Source organism: Pseudorca crassidens, chromosome 14 (assembly GCF_039906515.1).
Source record: "Pseudorca crassidens isolate mPseCra1 chromosome 14, mPseCra1.hap1, whole genome shotgun sequence".
In the NCBI taxonomy this organism is placed as follows: domain Eukaryota; kingdom Metazoa; phylum Chordata; class Mammalia; order Artiodactyla; family Delphinidae; genus Pseudorca; species Pseudorca crassidens.
The window spans coordinates 32,267,117-32,285,609 of record NC_090309.1 but is presented as its reverse complement, the minus strand read 5'-3'; the positions used below and the strand labels follow the sequence as shown (position 1 = coordinate 32,285,609).

Below are 18,493 nucleotides of genomic sequence, written 5' to 3'. Positions count from 1 at the left end.
TGTCTTTATATAAATGGACTTATGCTGTGTGCTGTCCAAGTTTTAAAATAAATTGTCTGGCTAAAAGCACCCTGCGTTCAAGTGTGATACAGTTTTTTCCTTTAGTAAAACATTTCTAGCTCATTGAATAATGACTCTCTATTTCCAGAAAGCTTTGCTCAAGCCACCACTGAAATTTGAATTTTATATAATGTTAATGTGTCATCAAATATTATTCTTTTGATTTTTGATCAACTGTTGAAAATGTAAAAAACCATTCTTAGCTTGTAGACTGTAGAAAAATAGAATTTGGCCCCTGAGCTGAAGTTTGCCAATCCCTCTTCTATACCATTATCCTGTTATATCTTCATCTTACTGGTATCTGAAATTGTCTTACGTATTCATTTGTTTGTTTGTTGTCTGTCTTTCCTGGTACATTGTAAGCTCCATGAAGGCAGGTTCTTTGTCTTATTCACTGTATTATCTCTATCAACTAGAACAGTGTCTGGGATATAGAGGTGTGTTATGAATATTTAGTGATTGAATGAATAAATCCATATAGTTTAGGAGCCACTGAATCCAATAAAGTCTTCCTTCCAAATATCTCATGTGTATATCCTATTCCAGGGGCCACATCCTACCCAGATCTTTGCCTCTGTTTTAGTGCAGATCTTTGTTCCTGTACTAATACCTCGAGCCTTCCTGACCCCTTGTCTCTGACTCTAGTCTACCCTCTAGTATAGTAACTTGCTGAAGTATGTTTTGTCTTACATCATTTCTCTGCAAAACCCAAACCTTTTCACTGTTTTCCCATTCCTACAGTGTAAGTCAGACTCCTCAGGTGCACGTACAGGGCCCTTGGTAATCAGTTCCCCACCTGCTTTTCCACCCGTATCTCTGAGCCTTCCCTGTAAGGAGCCCTCTGCTCCAGCAGCCTCGTCACCTTCTTGTCCCTGAAGCCACTGCTCATTCCCACCTCTGCACCTTTGCTCCGGCTGTGCCCCAGAGCCAGTGGACATTCCCCGTAGGAAGGGATTGACCCCTAGGTCATAGGAGATAAGTCTGTAGCGAGTGATGGGAAACAAGGAAGAATGAGCTAAGCCTCAGAAAGTGGAAGATGAAGAATGAACGTGGCCAAACATAACTCAGTTGGTGATAAAGTGGGGCAAGAAGGATGTCGTTATTCTGGGAGAATGATTGAAAAGGGCTGCCTGGCAGGGTTATCTAGGCCAGTGCTTTTCAAACCACTGTGTGGACAGATATTCAGGGAATCTTGTTAAAACGCATATTTTGGCAGTAGGTCTGGAGTGGCGGCCTGGGATTCTGCACTTTGTAAAAATTTTTTGAATTTATTTTTTAAATCTTTTTTATTTATTTATTTTTGGCTGTGTTGGGTCTTCGTTTCTGTGCGAGGACTTTCTCAGGACTTTCTCTAGTTGCGGCGAGCGGGGGCCACTCTTCATCGCGGTGCGCGGGCCTCTCGCTATCACGGCCTCTCTCGTTGCGGAGCACAGGCTCCAGACGCGCAGGCTCAGTAGTTGTGGCTCACGAGCCTGGTTGCTCCGCGGCATGTGGGATCCTCCCAGACCAGGGCTCGGACCTGTGTCCCCTGCATTAGCAGGCAGATTCTCAACCACTGCGCCATCAGGGAAGCCCTGGGATTCTGCACTTTTAAGAAGCTCCCACGTGATGCCCATGCTTCTGGTTCTGGGATGATTCTTTGAGTATCAAGCATCTAACTAAATGCTCAGGAAAGGAACCTTTTCCATAAGACCTGGATGTGGAAACAGGAAGCCAGTTGGCCTGTTCCTCAGAGGCCTGCCTTCAATAAAGACATTTCTTGCATTCTAAACGACTGAATAAATGAGTGATGGCTCCCGGCTTCTTGCTGAAGGAGGGGGTGTTGAAGAGAACTAAGGGCCAAGCTGAGCGTGTAAGGCTGCAGCTTAAAGGGAGGAAGCACCTTTAAGTCCTGAGATGGTGGCAGTGAAAGTGGTCATTGGGAAATGAAAAGTCTAATGTTGGTTGGGCCAGTGGCCTGTCATTATACACAAATGCGCGTGCGCACACACACACACTCCCTCATTTAGGGTAAAGGCTGGAGTGCAGTGCTTTCCCTGTTGCAGTCGGATTCTCTTTTCTCTCCGAGAGGCACCTCTTCTGATCCACTAGAGCTTCCAGTTCAGAATCTAGGTTTGGCTTGAGTACAAGCAATGTACCTCACCCTAACTAAGCAAGAGGAATCATTTCTGTAATGTGTTATCTCCAAACAGAAGAGCAGGTAGGACAGTATTTTGTTGGCGTAATTAACTCGCCCCTTAGCACAGTTTCTCTCTAATGATTAGCCTGGCCCTTGTCTCTTTGGCTAATCAGTAGCTGGCCTTTTGATGAAATTGGGTGTTATTTCCCTGTGCCTTAACTTTGTGCAAATTGTACGTCATCCTGATTAATGATTTTAATGACACTTCTCTTATCACAGTAATGTCCCTTCTGCTTTTATCACAGAGAAACTTCTGCTTGGCTGACTGAACTCTGATCCTGACATAGTAAAAGTCATGGTAAGTTGGAGACGTGCCTCACCCTCCCTGGTGCCAGCTGCAGACAGGTACAGGATGTGTACTCAGGGACTGTTGCCTTATACAAAGAGTTGTTTGCTCATCAGAGGAGAGGGACGAGGAAATGGAAAGACAGTTTCTTTTTTCGAAAACGCCATTTTAACTTCTTTCAGGGGTGGTGAGTAACCTGACCCTGAAAATTAATTCAAAGAGGAACTCCTTTGAATCCTTCTAACATCCTGAGATACAGAAACAAGTTATAGTTTTCTCTCTGCAGAAACACTACATGTTCATTTTAGAAATTGTAGGCAAATAAAAAGGAAAAACTCAAAATCCCGCAGCTTCCTCCACTAGGAGATGACCGCTGTCCACACTTTGTGTAACCCCATCATTTCAGGCTCATCAGCTAAGAAACACTTGTCATCTGCCTCCTGCTGTTGGCTGTGACTGGACTCCTCAGAGCTTGGTTACCTGATCTCAGGGACAGGCAGGGAATTGGATCCCTTTGAGAGTTCCATAAAGCTCACTGCTGCTGTGGAAGCTGAGCCTTTCAGCTACAAACATGGCTGTACCTGAGGCTGGCCACCTGCTCTCCTTCTCCTGCCCAAATAAAGCTTCTCAATAGGCAGGTGATGCTTGATCCCTGGTCTTCTAGGAAGAAATAATAGAAGTAGAATCTCATACTTGGAGAGGAACTAGACATTCCGCCAACTCTACACACTTCCCTTTAGGAAGATGGATGTGTAAACTATCCTGAACAAAGAGTAATATACTCTTAACATCTTTTTTTTAACATTAGACATTCTAGAATTTTCTTCATCATCTCTGACAGTCAAGGGCTTACTCGTGTCTGCACCAAATCTCTTATGCTGTCCTTTAAAATCCATTTGTTCTTGATGGGTTCTCCCTGGACATGTACAACATTTATTCAGAGATGTTTACAGTGCCCCTACTTTGTGCATGGTTTTTGGCTCTGGGGACCCATAATTAATGGGACACTCTTCCTGTTCTGAACAAGCTCGCAGCCTTTCTACATGTGAAGACAGTAACCAAGTGACCCTTTAGTGAGCTTTCCACTGAGGAAAATTACCTCAGTTGCTCTCATCTTTCCTCCTAGAACCTGTTTTTCCATTATGACTGTTATTTATTGGACAGATAAAGGGCTTCTTTAAAGGAAAGGAAAACCATACAATATAATCACAATGTTGTAATTCCCAATTATTTTTCATCACTTTATTTTAGACCCTACTTGTATGACAGTGGTTTTGAAATAGTAGTAATAAGAACGTGAAGAACAGTTAATGTATTCACTCTAGTCTTTGCTATGCTAACACGTTTATTTTACATCTTATAGCATATTAAAATTATTTACTCTCGATGGTGGAGTTATGGGTGTTGTATTTTTCTTCTTAATTATTTAAAAATTTTTTATTGAAGTATAGTTGATTTACCATATGTAAATTTCAGGTGTACAGCATAGCAATTCAGTTATATATATATTATGTATATATTCTTTTTCAGGTTCTTTTCCCTTATAGGTTATTACATAATATTGAGTATAGTTCCCTATGCTATACATTAGGTCCTTGTTAGTTATCTATTTTATACATAGTAGTTTGTATATGTTAAGCCCAGTCCCCTAATTTATCCCTCCCCCTACCCCCGAGATTTTCTTCTTAATTCTTAAAAAAAAATTTTTTTTTCCAAATCTCTACAATGACCATATGACACATTTCTAAAAGGAAAATATGTTTTAAAAGCCATTGTATTCAAATATTTACCAAAAAGTTTTAGAGGTATAATTTACATACAATGAAATGCACAGCTCTTAAGGTTACTGGTAGATGAGTTTTGACAAAGGTACGTATCGTGTGACCTACCCCTCTTATCAAGATAGAACATTTCATCGCTCCAGGAAGTTCCTCTATGCCCCTTCCAGATCAGTCCCCGCCCTGCTCTCCACTCCTCTCCAGAAATGGAACCATTGTTCTGATTGTTTTCACCATAGATTAGTTTTGCCTGTTCGAGAACATCCTATAAATGGAATCATAGAGCGTGTGCTCTTTTATTGTCAGCATTATATTTTTTGCAATCCATCCCTGATGCTGTATCAGCAGTTTGTTCCTCTGTTCCTTTTCATTGCTAAATATTTCATCGTATCGTATGCCCATCTTTTGACATTTATCTTCATCATTATTTATTATTTTAATAACTGAATGACATTTCATTGATTGTGATGTATCACTGATTTCTAGCTATTTGTTTTCATCATTCTTCCCTACATCCTCTGCCTGTTTCCTTTGCCTGCTGCCACAAGAAGCCTTCCTGGGGTGGAATCCCCTGCCTTCCTGGAACAGATAATGATACATTATTCCCTGGAATTTAGTCGATATGGATACTTTAGAGCTAACAGGAACCAATTTTCCGGGCTTATCTTGTTCTGGAAAAAAGATGCTGATAGATAAGCTGTATTATCTTTGCACATGTCTCTATCGATTCATCTTGTTAGATATTAATTTTAATCCCATACTAGTGTCCCTCAGCAATGCAATTTGCTTTAAAAGTCAAATGCAGTGTTTAAGTACCATCCAAAATTTTTTCAACACTGGAGTTCCAGAAGAACATTGGGAGACATTTGACTCAGACAGCTGTCTTGGAGGGGTCAAGGGCTGAGCTAGGCCGTTTGAAATGCTGACAGCAAATCACAGCTTGCTTATTACTACAGATATACAGTAGAAGAAAACAAGTAGAATGCCTGCATGAATTTCCTGAGGCTGCCGTAACAAAGCACCGCAAACTGGGTGGTTTAAAATAACAGAAATATGTTGTCTTGTATTTCTGGAGGCTAGAAATCCAAAATCAAGATGTTGGCAGGGCCATGGTCCCTCTGAAATCCGTAGGGGAATTCTTCCTTGTCTCTTTCTAGCTTCTGGTGGTTGGCTAGCAATCTTAGGCATTTTTTGGCAGACATTGGAGTCAACAACACATTATCATGTGGTGTTCTCCCTGAGTGTCTTTGTCTTCACGTGCTGTTTTCTAAGGACACCAGTCATGTTGAATTAGCGGCTTCCTCATCTTGCTTTAATTAATTACAATTAATTAATTCATTGTAATCACAGTATTTCCAAACAAGGGCACATTCTGAGGTACTGGGGGTTAGGACTTCAACATATCTTTCTTTGGGGATGCAATTCGGTGCAATTGATCTCTTTGCCTTTTATGGACACTGTGAATCTCATTATTGATTACAGTTTCCTCTTGTTTGGCTTCTAGACAGAGAAATCTGTGGCTCATGTCGAATAATTACACAGGCCTTTAAGGTCTCTGTTTCCGTTTCCTTTCTACCCCCTTCTTTACTGTAATTTTCTATGCTTTGTGGCCTGTCACTGAACTTCTTCATCTATTTATTTATCTTTTGTATTGAATTATGTTTCTCTTTGCTGCCTCACGTACATAAATAACATTAATAAATTAGTAAATAATTAGAAATACTCAGGGCACCTCGATCTTAATCAGTACATTATCTCTAAATCATAAGTCAACTGAATGGTACCTACTGGTTACTAACCCATGTTTTACTTGTTGATGTTTTTAATTTGTAGTCTGTATATGCAGAGGGTCTGATTCACTAACTTTTTTTTTGTTTGTTTGGTTTGGTTTTTTGCTTTTTTGTGTTACGCGGGCCTCTCACTGTTGTGGTCTCTCCCGCTGCAGAGCACAGGCTCCGGACGCGCAGGCTCAGCGGCCATGGCTCACGGGCCCAGCCGCTCTGCAGCATGTGGGATCTTCCCGGACCGGGGCACGAACCCGTGTCCCCTGCATCGGCAGGCGGACTCTCAGCCACTGCGCCACCAGGGAAGCCCAGATTCACTAACTTTTTGTCCCTTGTATGCATCAGAGTATTTCTCACTTTAAGGCATGCTGGTCGTTTCCGGTGATGCTAACCCTCATCTCCAGTGTCTAGACTGCCGTCTCCTCCTCGTGACTTCCCATCCTTCCCTCTGCCACTTGGTCAGGCTTCTGTCCCCTCCATTCCACTGCAGAAGCCTTTGTCAGGATCACCAGGACCTTCCGTGTTGCCCAATCTGACCATCCCTTCTGTGTCCTCTACTCACAGCTACCTTAGCAGGCACTGACATCTTCCTCCTTCCTCAGCCTCTGGACAACACACAGTCCTGGTTTTCTTTATACATCAAGGACCAGTCCTTCTTGGTTATCCATTCCGGTCCTTCTCTGCTGGAGAGGCCCAGGCTTGTCCTAGGACCCCTGTTCTTCACTTTCTCCCTAGGTCATTTTGTCCAATACCATCCAAACGCTGATGTGTCCTGAATTTATTACTCTAGGCTTGCCCTCTAGATTTACGTTGTATAACCAACCATCCTTTTGACAACTCCACTTGGATGTTTAATGGACATCCCAAACTTAACATTTTGAAAGTAGGACTTCTAAATCCCACTCCCCACTGCCATCCCAAATCTGGTAGTCCTCCAGCATTCCCCATCTGGGTAGAGGATGCCACTCTCTGCTTGGCTGCTCAGGGAAAAAGATTTAGAGTTACACTTGCTTCTTTTCTTTCCTCACCTCCCACATCAGTCCATTGGCAAGTTCTGCCGCCTTTGCTCCAAAACATGTGCTGAGTCTGTCTGTCTCTTTCCATTTTTACTGTTTCACCCTCGTCTACCATCATATCCCTGGATCATGGCCCAGATTCTCAACTAGTCTCTGTATCTCCCTACAGCAGCCCAAGTGATCTTTTTAACATGTAAATCAGATCATCTCGTCCATCCCTTTGCTGAAAACCTGCCAGTGCCTCCTACTGCATTTAGAATAAAACAGAAACTCCTCACTGGCTTGTGAAGGTTCTTGTTCTGCCCTTGAAACCTCTCTGATTTTCTTTCTTTTTCATTTTTAAAGTTTTTATTATGGAAAAAGGTGAACACATACAAAAGTAGACCAAATATTAAAAAGAACCCCTTTGTACTTATAATTATTATTAACTCATGGTCAGTAACTATTATATTACATAATAATAACTCAGTAATTATTAACTCATGGTCAGCCTTGTTTCTTCTTTACCTCCACTTACTTCCCCCAACCCGTTATTTTGAAGCAAATTCTAGACATCTTATCCTCTCATCTATAAATTCTTTCAATGTGTATAAGATTCAAACTCTTAAAAAAATAAAATATAACCACAATACCATTATCATACCTAAAACCGTTAACACTAGTTGCTTAATGGCATCGAATATCAAGTCAGTGTTCAATGTCCAGCTGTCTCATAAATGTCATTTTTTTTTAGTGTTTGATTCAGGATCCCAATAAGTTCACCCATTATGATTATTGATGTGCATTTTTAATCTCTTTTAAGCTATATTTCCCCTCCATCTCTCTCTCTCTCTTTTTTTTAAAAGAAATTATTTAATTTAATTTATTTATTTTTGGCTGCATTGGGTCTTCATTGCTGCGCGCGGGCTTTCTCTAGTTGCAGCGAGCGGGGGCTACTCTTCGTTGCGGTGCGCGGGCTTCTCATTGCAGTGGCTTCTCTTGTTGCAGAGCACGGGCTCTAGGCGCATGGGCTTCAGTAGTTGTGGCACGTGCGCTCAGTAGTTGTGGCTTGTGGGCCCCAGAGCGCAGGCTCAGTAGTTGTGGCACACGGGCTGAGTTGCTCCGCGGCATGTAGGATCTTCCCGGACCAGGACTCGAACCCGTGTCCCCTGCATTGACCGGCGGATTCTTAACCACTGCGCCACCAGGGAAGTCCCTCCATCTCTCTCTTTTCTAATTCTCCTTGCAGTTTATTTGTTGAAGAAACTAGATCGTCCATCAAGTAGTGTTTCTCACAGTCTGGATTGTGCTGATTACAGCCCTGTGGGGTGGGTTAACATTTTCCTCTTTCCTCTTTCTCCTATTTACCATAAATTGGTATTTGGCCTTAGAGGCTTGACTGAATTCAGGTTTGATTTTCCCCTTTCAGGGGAGACAAGATTACTTTGTAGGTAACGGTGTAACTTATCTTACCACTCCCCAGCTTGCCCACCAACTCAAGCCACACTGGCCTCTGTCCCACTCCTCCCCCAGAAGGCAGCTCCAGCCTCAGTGCCTTTGTCTCAGCTGTTTCCTCTACCTGTAACACTTTCCCCTGATCTTTGCACAGTCAGCTGTTTCCTGTCACTCAGACCTCAGCCTGAATGTCACTCCTCAGAGCAGCCCCTCCAGGACCTCTCTGTCTGCCCTGTAGCCCTTCTCACCACCGGCCGCCTGGTGGAATATTTGTTTGTTGGCTCGTTTACTGTCTGCTTCCTGCTGAACTTGAACATCAGCTCCAGGGGAGCAAGAGCCTCATCTCCCACAGTCACTGCCGTGTCCCAGCACCTGGAAGAGTGTCTGGCCCATGGTGGGTGCTCAGCAAACTTGCTGTGTGAGATGGCGCCATGCTGGTGAGAAGTGCCTCTCAGTCACCATCTTTCTCTGTGCACTCAGGCAGCCAAGGGAGGCACCGTCAAAGCTGCTTCAGGCTTCAGTGCCACTGAAGATGCCCAGACCCTGAGGAAGGCCATGAAAGGTCTCGGTAAGTGTCCCACTGGAGGTAAACACCCCTCATGTGCTGTGCATGACAGAGTCACCCAGAGGGTGTTGTGTCCACAGGCAACTGTGAGTACGTCTCAGGCTAAGAAAACACAATGGGAACAAGTTGACTTTTCAAGGCAAACTAGACGGGAGGGTTTTTTACTAAGAATTTTAAATGTTATGAACTCATTCTGGACCTCCCTGATAATTTAAATCTGTTTTACATTCCGGTATTATGAATCTATATATCAGATTTGAGAAATGTATTTGTTTTCCAGTTAACCCACGTATGCATGTCGTGCCAGAAGGTTTACAAAGCACTTTGACAAACATTATCTGAACGAATACGTGCGACAATCCTGTGATGTAGTGAAAGCAGCTGGTCCTATTGTTATTTTCGCCCCATTTTACAGATGTGAAACTGAGACTCAGAGAAGTAACATAGGAAGGCACAGAGTAAGTGGAACTGAGTCATGAGTCACACTCAGCAGAGCCTGCCAGCTCTAAGTCCATGTTCTTTCCCTTGAGTCAGCCCCCCGCCTGTTGCTGCTGTAATACGCACAGCTAGGCCAGTACCCCCGTGTAGCATGTGGGATTTTAGGTGAGAAGGCTGTGCGTACGTGACCAGAAGGGCTTGTCTTCCAGTGCACCACCCTCTGGTAGCTCCCGTGGGCAAAGGCTTCCCACTGGGTGGGCACAGCCATGCCCGGGCACTGCAGGCCATGCTGACTTAGACCCTGCCTCCAAACTTGCCTGAGTGGACATTTGGCCAGAGAAGTGCTCTCTGTTTCATAGCTGCCATTTAGAATCTCCTCAAGATTTGGATAAAAACGTTTGACCATGAGGCATTATTTCCCAGTTTTTCTATCCAAGAAGAATTCACCTTAGCCCCAATGCTACTAACAGGAACAATAATAATGAGCATTTATTAAGCTCTACTGTGTGTCAGGCACAATGTGTTACATAGATTATGTGTTAATTCTGACAGCAGCTTGTTTAACTAATGAGAAAGTTGAGGTTTAGGGAGATGAGCTAACTTGCCCGAGGTGTCTGGGGTTGTACGTGTCAGGATTCTAGGCAATTCCAGGCAGTCCGACTCCAGAGCCGGAACTCAAGCCACTGCGCTGTGCTGCCGCCCACCTCTGAACAGGACATTACCCTGAATCTATCATTTTCCCTTTTTATAAATAAAATGGAAAAGGTACTCGGCCCGCCCTTTTTTTCAGGGGTATCCTAATTCTTTGGTGGATAGCAAGAACACCATAATTCAGAACGTAGACCACATGGCATTCGGAATTCTCAGAGTCAGGAGGCATTGGATACAACAAACCATTTTCAGTGCTCGCTGTGTGGGCCAGTGAAGGTTAGAGGAGACAAGGACTATAAACCTAGTCCTGTGGTTCAGTCGTCCACGGATGCTAGGCAGCCAAGGCATGCGCAGAAACATGATCGGTTCATAATATGATAGCGACGGGAGGGGCACAAGTAAGATCCCATTAGGAGTCAGAGAGGTCACATGTCATTTGAGAGCATCAGGCAACACTTCTTGGAGGATGTAGAAATTGAGATGGGCCTTGGGAGAGGAGTTAAATTTATTCAGTAAGTAAATAAATAGATAAGAGAGAATGGGTTTCAGGTGAACGGAACAGTGTGAGCAAAGGCATGGGATGAGTGTGAGCATTGCCCTGTTTTGCATTTTAGCTGAGGCACTTAGCTGCAGGCCATGTAAATACGTGGCTTGCAGCAGGATGTACTTACAAAGCAGGAGCTGACTTTTTAGGTGACTTCTGGGAAGGCAGGTACCATGGGACGGGTCCTGAGGATGCTACTGACATGGGAGGATGACCCAGAGGCATTGTCCAGGAAACAACAAATGCCAGAATCAGGATGCTAGATGGAGGGGGTTAGGGAGACCTAAGCCCATAGACTGGTAATGAAGGAGGTCAGGAGAAAGGAGTGCAGTGTAGTTGGGTCAAGTACAGGAATTCAGGAGCTAAGTCTCTGGATTTGGCTGCCTGTAGCTTTTTATGTGGATATTTACAATAGTGAATGGGGTATGGTGGAGAGTCCCAAATGCCAGACAGCAGTGCAGATAGTAAATCCAGCAAATGGTGGGGAGCCATCGTGTATCCTGAGCAGGGGAGGGACACTGTGAGAGTTTGTCGTTTTAGGAAGATGAATCTGGCAAGACGTTGGAAAGACCAATTAGGAAGTGAGACTACTACTTAGCAGACTTTAAGTTGTCTAAGAAGAAACCCTGAACTGGAGTGGTTGTCATAGGAATTAAAAAGAGGGGACAGATACAAAAAGGGTCTTAGAGCTAGAGTTTGCATGACTTGACAGGAAATCTGAATGTGAAGGAAGAGAGCAGGTAAAATAATCAAAGCTATTTTGAGGGTTCAAGCCTGACAGACCGGAAGAGTGGTGGTGCCTTTCACAGAAACTGGTTAAAAAAGCAAAAGGCAATGAACCTTCTCCCACCAGCTGAGAGTGCTCCTGGAAAAAGGATGGTTGTATCTATTACCCTCTTTCTTTTTTTTCCCCCCCCCGAGAGAACAGAGTAGGTCACTAAGTTATGTAAACTTAAAACTCTATAGCGGGCTTCCCTGATGGCGCAGTGGCTGGGAGTCCACCTGCCAATGTGGGGGACACGGGTTTGAGCCCTGGTCTGGGAAGATCCCACATGCCGCAGAGCAACTAAGCCGGCGAGCCACAACTACCGAGCCCACGTGCCATAACTGCTGAAGCCCGTGCGCCTAGAGCCCATGCTCCGTAACAAGAGAAGCCACTGCAGTGAGAAGCCCGTGCACCGCAACAAAGAGTAGCCCCTGCTTGCCACAACTAGAGAAAGCCCGCACACAGCAACAAAGACCCAATGCAGCCATAAATAAAAATACCCCAAAAAACAAAAAAAAAAACCTCTATAGCTTCCTCCGTACACCTCACATTTTTCTAGATCTCTAATTTTGCAAAGAATAACTCGTAAATCTATACATTTTTTTATTTCTTCCTGAAATATTTCAATAGACTCCCCTATAACTCATCACATCTTCCCATACAGTATATGGGAAAATGGAAAACTCACCCAGCATACATGAACATCCAGCTGTGAAAGTCGCCTGTAAAAGCTGCTGCAAGAAACAGGCAAACAAAATTTAAGATATTTTAAATTTGTAATTCAGGGACTTCCCTCATGGTCCAGTGGTTAAGAATCTGCCTTCCAATTCAGGGGATGCGGGTTCGATCCCTGGTCGGGGAACTAAGATCCCACATGCTGCTGGACAAATTAGCCCGCGTGCCACAACTTCTGAGCCCATGCGCTCTAGAGCCCGCACACCACAACTAGAGAGAAGCCCATGCACCACAATGAAGAGCCCTCGCACCACAACAGTAGATCCCACATGCCTCAACAAAGATCCTGCATGCTGCAGCTAAGACCCGACACAGCCAAATAAATTTTTTAAAAAGAGCAAAGATAATCTTTTAAAAATATTTTTTTAAAAACTGTAACTCATAGTGAAAGTTTTGGTAGGATATTGCATCATGGGAATTCATGGGTAGTTATAAAAAGTTTCCTGATCAGAGATCAGGAAAGAGAGCTTAGAAAAGAAAAACACAAATACAGATCTTAAAACGCAGTGGATACAATGAGCAGCCAATTTAAACCCTGTGAAGTGCCAAATCATGAATTAAAAGACAGGTTTGAACTGTTTTGAAACTCAGAGGAGACGATAAAGAGATAAAAGTGAGGAGAGAAAGGCAAGAACGTGGAAGATAAATATGGGCGATCTAAAGAGGGAAAGTACAATGATCACTCACATTCATAGATAAGGAAACTAATGCTCAGAGAAGTTAACTCTTTCATTTAGTGGCACATATATACAATGGAATATTACTCAGCCATAAAAAGAAACGAAATTGGGTTATTTGTAGTGAGGTGCATGGACCTAGAGTCTGTCATACAGAGTGAAGTAAGTCAGAAAGAGAAAAACAAATACCGTATGCTAACACATATATATGGAATCTAAAAAAAAAAAAAAAGGTTCTGAAGAACCTAGGGGCAGGACAGAAATGAAGACGCACATATAGAGAATAGACTTGAGGACATGGGGAGGGGGAAGGGTAAGCTGGGATGAAGTGAGAGAGTGGCATGGACATATATACACTACCAAATGTAAAATAGATAGCTAGTGGGAAGCAGCTGCACAGCACAGGGAGATCAGCTCGGTGCTTTGCGACCACCTAGAGGGGTGGGATAGGGAGGGTGGGAGGGAGGCTCAAGAGGGAGGGGATATGGGGATGTATGTATATGTATAGCTGATTCACTTTGTTATACAGCAGAAACTAACACACCATTGTAAAGCAACTATACTCCAATAAAGATGTTAAAAAAAAAAATAGCTAATGAAAGGAGAGACCGAGACTCTAATCTAGTGTCTGTTTTCCCACCAAAATAGACAAACCCTCTGAACAAGAACTTCTTTTCTTAGAAAGCTCTCTGCGTGTGTTTGGGTTACACCAGTGTCCGCAGAAGAACCCATTGTCTCATTCCTCTCTCAAATCACACTCACTCCCTGTCTCCGCTCCTCACCAGGCACGGATGAAGATGCCATCATCAACGTCCTGGCCTATCGCAACACGGCCCAGCGCCAGGAAATCAGGACGGCCTACAAGACCACCATCGGCAGGGTAGGTAGCAGCTCTCTGGCTTGACAAGGGACCTGTCAGCAGTAAGGGAGCAGGGGCCCCTTCCTTCTTGAATCCTGAAGTAGTGGCCCTTGGTTTTTAAAAGATGGATCCTTTGCCTTGTGTAAAGATGTTCTTGGAAAAAACAAAAAACAAAAAACACTTTCAACACGTTCAAGAGTTCCTCCACTGTCCATAGCCAGAAGTGATTTCAGGGAGCTCTTGATTCACAAAATTCAAGGCTAAGTTTAGTCTCTTCCCCCACAAGTCCTTTCAGGGACTTGGTTGTGGAATGGACTCAGCCCCCTACCCTTTGGAGCACTGGGCAGGGCACAGATTTCAGTGTTGCTTCCCTTGGCCTTTCCTTTAGGCCACGTGCTAATGAAGTTCCTCCAAACTGACTAAAATGTTTAAATCCAGTTTGTTCTAAACAGGCTCTCCGAGGATTTAGGGTCTATCCAACTCTTCTACATAAACCCCTTTGTAGTATATATTCATTCCTTTGAATGATCCTTAATTGAGAGCCACCCCCTCCAGTTCTAGAATGGGGCTCTGTGTGTGTGTGTGTGTGTGTGTGTGTGTGTGTGTGTATTTTAGTGGCTTATGCATTCAAAGGCGGTTCACTCACCATGTTTTCCCCTTCCTCTCTGAATTCCACACCCCTGAGCAACCCTGTCTCAGTCTCGTTTTCAACAGCTTACTTACCAGGGTCATTGACCCAATCTTTCCACATCACTGGAAGCCCATCTGTGTGATTAGAGAATCTTTTTATTGAGGTAATGTTATCAATGAGTGCTTCCAGGTCTCAGAGTGCTGTTAACTCCATGATAAGTATTTCTATTCTTGGATAATTTTATAAAAGCTAGTCAGACGGGCTGCCTCTCAAAGGCAGGCATTAAGCTGCTGGGTGGGGCACGGCTGGCTCAGCTCTTCCCGGGAGCATCTATATGCAAACCTTGGCTGGGCACCAATGGGATTCCTCCCTCAGATTGCTCAGAGTACCTTCTGGGCATTTTAAGCTCTTCTCCATCCCCAAGGAAATTTAATGAACATGCATGAGATGTGTGAGCTAGAGACAAAGTGTTGCCACACATTTGGGGTTGATTATTCAGCTTCAGAACTAAGCTGATCTGACAGCAGTTTGTTTAGATGACCAACCTTAATGGAGTGACTGAACGCTAATTTATTTGTTCATTCATCTATTTGATACGTGTGGATGTAACATAAAAATATGCACAATAGATTGAAATATAGTGTTGCAGACTCAGGTTTGTGAGAATCTGAGATTGGAACTTGAAACCAAATCAACTCCCTATCGGTTGATCTTAAGCAGCTTCTTAAATTCTCTGACCTGTTCTAGGAGGAAATGTGACTAAATGTCTTTAGGAATTGGTCCTTTGGACTCCCTCTTGCGAGAACACCAGAATCACAATTAGCTGCTGGACAGTCATCGACAGGAAGACACTGGAACTCACCAAAAGAAATACCCCACATCCAAAGAAAAAGGAGAAGCCACAATGAAACGGTAGGAGGGGCGCAATCACAGTAAAATCAAATCCCATAACTGCTGGGGGTGACTCACCGACTGGAGAACACTTATACCACAGAAGTCCACCCACTGGAGTGAAGGTTCTGAGCCCCACGTCACACTTCCCAACCTGGGGGTCCGGCAACGGGAGGAGGAATTCCTAGAGAATCAGACTTTGAAGCCTAGTGGGAATTGATTGCAGGACTTCAGCAGGACTGGGGGAAACAGAGTCTCAACTCTTGGAGGGCACACACAAAGTAGTGTGCACATCAGGACCCAGGGGAAGGAGCAGTGACCCAAGGGGAGACTGAACCAGAACTACCTGCTAGTGTTGGAGGGTCTCCTGCAGAGGCCGGGGGTGGCTGTGGCTCACCTTGGGGACAAGGACACTGGCAGCAGAAGTTCTTGGAAGTACTCCTTGGCATGAGCCCTCCCAGAGTCCGCCATTACCCCCAAAGAGCCCAGGTAGGCTCCAGTGTTCGGTTGCCTCAGGCCAAACAACGAACAGGGAGGGAACCCAGGCCCACCCATCAACAGTCAAGGGGATTAAAGTTTTACTGAGCTCTGCCCACCAGAGCAACAGTCAGCTCTACCCACCACCAGTCCCTCCCATCAGGAAACTTGCACAAGCCTCTTAGATAGCCTCATCCACCAGAGGGCAGACAGCAGAAGCAAGAAGAAATACAATCCTCCAGCCTGTGGAACAAAAACCACATTCACAGAAAGATAGACAAGATGAAAAGGCAGAGGGCTATGTACCAGATGAAGGAACAAGATAAAACCCCAGAAAAACAACTAAATGAAGTGGAGATAGGCAACCTTCCAGAAAAAGAATTCAGAATATTGATAGTGAAGATGATCCCAGGACCTCGGAAAAAGAATGGAGGCAAAGATCAAGAAGATGCAAGAAATGTTTAACAGAGATCTTTTTTCATCCACCTCCTAGAGTAATGGAAATAAAAACAAAAATAAACAAATGGGACCTAATGAAACTTCAGAGCTTTTGCACAACAAAGGAAACCATAAACAAGACGAAAAGACTACCCTCAGAATGGGAGAAAATATTTGCAAATGAATCAACTGACAAAGGATTAATCTCTAAAATATAGAAACAGCTCATGCAGCTCAATATTAGAAAAACAAACAACCTAATCCAAAAATGGGCAGAAGACCTAAATAGACTTTTCTCCAAAGAAGACGTACAGATAGCCAAGAAGCACATGAAAAGCTGCTCAACATCACTAATTATTAGAGGAATGCAAATCAGAACTACAATGAGGTATCACCTCACACCAGTTAGAATGGGCATCATCAGAAAATCTACAAACAACAAATGCTGGAGAGGGTGTGGAGAAAAGGGAACCCTCTTGCACTGTTGGTTGGAATGTAAATTCATATAGCCACTATGGAGAACAGTATGGAGGTTCCTTAAAAGACTAAAAATAGAATTACCATATGACCCAGCAATCCCACTACTGGGCACATACCCAGAGAAAACCATGATTCAGAAAGACACATGCACTCCAATGTTCATTGCAGCACTATTTACAATAGCCAGGTCATGGAAGCAACCTAAATGCCCATCGACAGATGAATGGTTAAAGAAGATGTGGGGTACATATATTCAATGGAATGTTAATCAGCCATTAAAAGGAACGAAACTGGGTCATTTGTAGAGACGTGGATGGATCTAGAGACTGTCGTACAGAGTGAAGTAAGTCAGAAAGAAAAAACAAATATCGTATATTAACGCATGTATGTGGAACATAGAAAAATGGTACAGATGAACCGGTTTGCAGAGTAGAATTTGAGACACAGATGTAGAGAAGAAACGTATGGACACCAATGGGGGAAAACTGGGGGGGGTTGGGGATGGTGGTGTGCTGAATTGGGCGATTGGGATTGACATGTATACACTGATGTGTATAAAATTGATGACTAGTAACCTGCTGTATAAAAAAAGAAAAATGCGGTTGATATAATTCCATTTTTGTGGGTTAAAAAAATGTCTAGTAAAAACTCATGGAGCTGTTTACACACACAAAAAAAAAGAAATTGGTCCTTTGTCCAAATAATTGCATTTCTTTTTAATCATTGAGCGTCAAGAAATAATCATGAATGATCACAAGGATGCAGCTAAAGGCTTGTTTAGAAGAATAGTAGAAAAATAGAACGGGGGTCTTATTAAAGAAATTATATTGCCTCTACATATGGAAATTTCTGCAGCTGTTAAAAATGTTGTAGGTAAATATTGACTTGGAAATACATTCAGGGTATATTGTTAAGTGAGCGCATACACTGATGTTGGAACCCCTTTACACTCTTAAATTATTGAGGACCTTTCTGTTTTTGTGGGTTACATCTATTGATGTTAACCATTTTAAAAATTAAAACTTAATTTAAATTAAGGACATTTAAAAATAGGTATTTGTTAACTTATTTAAAAATCTATAAAAACATATTACACGTTAACATAAATAACGATTTTAGGAAAAAATAGCTTTATATTCCAAAAGAGAAAAAATTAGTGAGAGGATTGGCATTCTTTTAATATTTTGCAAATCTCTTTAATGTCTGCTTAATGGAATACCCTGGATTCTCATATCTGCTTCTGCTTTCAACTTGTTGCGATATGTGGTTTTGGTTGAAGTAGGAAGGAAATCTGGTCTTGTACAGATAGGTAGTTGGGAAAGGGAGGAATATTTTATTATTATTATTATTTTTTTTTTTTTGCAATACGCGGGCCTCTCACTGTTGTGGCCTCTCCCGTTGCGGAGCACAGGCTCCGGACGCGCAGGCCCAGCGGCCATGGCTCACGGGCCCAGTTGCTCCGCGGCATGTGGAATCCTCCCGGACCGGGGCACGAACCCGTATCCCCTGCATCGGCAGGCGAACTCTCAACCACTGCGCCACTAGGGAAGCCCGGGAGGAGTATTTTAATAGCCTTTTCGCATAACTGTAGATCTGTAGACGTACCGAGTAGCCTTTGGAAAGCTTCCCTGGACAACTGTGAGAGGATGAGCGTGTAAAGTCAGATCCCACGTCTTAGTGTTATTACGAAGTTGGTTTTGTGCACACCAGCCCCTGAAAGGGTCTTGGAGCCCCCAGCCGTCCCTGGACCCCTCTGAGGGTGGCTGGTTTCCGTTACTGTAGCAGTTAAGCAGCGTGCTTTCTT

At 43.5% G+C, this 18,493-nt stretch overlaps 1 protein-coding gene across 1 annotated transcript in view; it reads left to right on the top strand.

The window, feature by feature from the left end:
* ANXA4 (annexin A4) overlaps nt 1–18,493 on the top strand; it is a 67,042-nt gene that overhangs the window by 22,613 nt on the left and 25,936 nt on the right. The window contains exons 2-4 of the mRNA XM_067704809.1: nt 2,485–2,537; nt 9,018–9,105; nt 13,699–13,793. Of these exons, the coding sequence (XP_067560910.1) occupies nt 2,535–2,537; nt 9,018–9,105; nt 13,699–13,793 (186 nt within the window). The 5' untranslated portion in view covers nt 2,485–2,534. The remainder of the gene's footprint in view (nt 1–2,484; nt 2,538–9,017; nt 9,106–13,698; nt 13,794–18,493) is intronic.